Source organism: Penaeus monodon, chromosome 29 (genome assembly GCF_015228065.2).
Source record: "Penaeus monodon isolate SGIC_2016 chromosome 29, NSTDA_Pmon_1, whole genome shotgun sequence".
Lineage (NCBI taxonomy): Eukaryota > Metazoa > Arthropoda > Malacostraca > Decapoda > Penaeidae > Penaeus > Penaeus monodon.
The window spans coordinates 1,889,432-1,891,772 of NC_051414.1; the positions used below are offsets into that span (position 1 = coordinate 1,889,432).

General features: G+C 52.8%; 1 protein-coding gene across 2 annotated transcripts in view; it reads left to right on the forward strand.

Moving 5' to 3' along the window:
* LOC119591893 (glutamate receptor ionotropic, NMDA 2B-like) overlaps positions 1-2,341 on the forward strand; it is a 182,298-nt gene that overhangs the window by 172,344 nt on the left and 7,613 nt on the right. For both annotated transcript variants that reach the window (XM_037940640.1, XM_037940642.1), the window contains exons 18-19: positions 674-855; positions 980-1,215. In XM_037940640.1, the coding sequence (XP_037796568.1) occupies positions 674-855; positions 980-1,215 (418 nt within the window). The remainder of the gene's footprint in view (positions 1-673; positions 856-979; positions 1,216-2,341) is intronic.

Sequence of the window (2,341 nt, forward strand, 5' to 3'; positions counted from 1 at the left end):
CACTGGTGTATAATAAACTAATGATTGTTTACTTCAGAGCTGGTTGCATTGAGGGCAGGGAAGGCCTCGGAGGGTCCGAATGCGGCCTCAGTGTCCTGACAAGTAGTCTGGGCGAGCATGAGTTCCAAACGCAGCATAACAAGCGAAAGAACAGCCCGGACGGGGCAAGAACAGGCGCCTTTCCCTCCCGCACCTGCACTTTTATTGAAGTCATGAAATGTTGTCTGAGTGCAAGAGAGTGCACGTTGAATCTGTTACAGCAGTAGACCACGGAAGCCCCAAAGGGAGGGAAGCCATGATTCCAAGCACAGATGCCCAACAGGCTGCCTGCCCTCACAAGCCCTCGCCTTCACTACACTTTTTGTTATTAGGCAGCCCTCCTAGATTTGTGTGCGTGTCAATGCGCGTATGAACCTTGACATAAACAGTTATAAATTAATTTGAATTTGACTATTTGTCGACATGAATGGGGTTACCTGTTTCACACTGAAGTCTCCGTCGTGAGATCTTGGGAGACGATCACAAGGAACGCAACGAACTCGGTGGTAGCAGGAGACCATAGACTTGCCTGCGCATCTGTTATATACGTAAGCATGTGTGTGTATTTAAGACTATAAGAACAAAGAATGTAACTAGAGCTCGCTAATACTAACGCCGCCCTTTTCGGCCGCAGGAAGCTGGACGCCTTCCTGTACGACGCCACGGTGCTGGAGTACCTGGTGGGGCAGGACGACGAGTGCCGCCTCCTGACCGTGGGCTCCTGGTACGCGCTGACGGGCTACGGCGTCGCCTTCGCCAGGAAGTCCAAGTACTTGGAAATGTTTAACGAGCAGATAATGAAGTACCGAGAGAACGGTAAGTGAAGCGAAGGGTTTTATATCTTTCTTGACGAAAAGGTGTGTGTATGCGTGGCTGTGTTCGCGGGACGAGGGTCCGTGCCTGTCTGTGATTTCCCAAGCACTGTTCCCCATTCGCGCAGGGGACCTCGAGAGGATCGCCAGGTTCTGGTTCACGGGCGCCTGCAAGCCCAACAAGCAGCAGAAGTCCTCGAGCAAGCCCCTGGCCCTCGAGCAGTTCATGTCCACCTTCCTCCTGCTGGGCTGCGGCATCCTGCTCGCCCTCCTGCTGCTGGGCCTCGAGCACGTCTACTTCAAGTACTTCCGCCAGTACGTGGCCAGGTCGGAGACGGGCACCTGCTGCGCCCTCCTCAGCATGGTGAGTATTGCTTTCACCGCTGCTCGCGCCGGAGAGCGTGCGCGTGCGAGCAAGCTATGAGCGGAAATAAATCCTGTCAATCATGGTAAGTATTACCAGTATTCCTAGGAGGCCGAGGATCTCTTTGTTCATTAGCTGTTAAGATTCCATCCATTTCTGTGTAGCTGTGCATATTTGAATATTCAGCGATTTGTAGAGTACATGGTTTTATTGCACTGATAAATCTATCGTTCTTTTCCACTGCCCGAAAAAAAAACAATTGCGCCAAAAAAAAGCAAACATGATTAGAAAGAAGAAAAATTATGGTACGTAACGATGAGGCAATATGTCTTGCAATTTCGGCCGGGAATTCAGGTGCGCCGGATGCAATATGATGCAAAAATCTCCTCATTACATTAGTTTACGAGGCAATAATACCTTCATATATTGCAATATTAATGGTTGGACGAACACGTTGAGTCGCGTTGCATGCTGCCAACAAGACTTTATTTAGGATCTGCTAGTCCTGTTTTTTGCGTCGTTGCCTTGGGAAATTGTGGAATTATATTACCCCTCCCATGATTCTGAAGGATGCTCTTCTCTTTTTGAAATCCCCTAAACTTCAGAAGCTGCCACTGACGAAGAAGCACGAAGCGCCTCCTCCTGGCGCCCCTTCCCGTCGCCCATTTCCCGCCGCGTAAAAATGCAATAAGCCGAGATACCTGGAGACACGAGGCACTTACTTCCCTTCTCGGGATATTCAGTCCTCGCCGACTCCTGCGCAGGAGCGAGTCTCCTCTGGCGGGGAAGGCCGAAGGTGTTCTCGCTTCATGTACTTTTCGTATTCTACTCACTTTCTCTCAGTCACTGAACCCTCCCCTCCCGCCCCCCCTCATCTCCCGCCTCGATGCCTTCCGTGGCACCAGTGGCACTGTCCTCGCACCCATTCCTAGTGCCGTCACCACCAGCGCCCTCAGCCACGCCCATCCGAGGGCCGGAGGAGCGAGGCCACCCGCGGGGAGCGGCGCCCCCGAGGGGACTCGCGCCAATCACCCGCGCCAAAGTGAATCAAGCCAACGTCAGATGGCCTCGTCCTGAGCGCGGCTTTGAGGCAGGAGTATGGGCGCGTAGGGCGCGGCTCACGGCG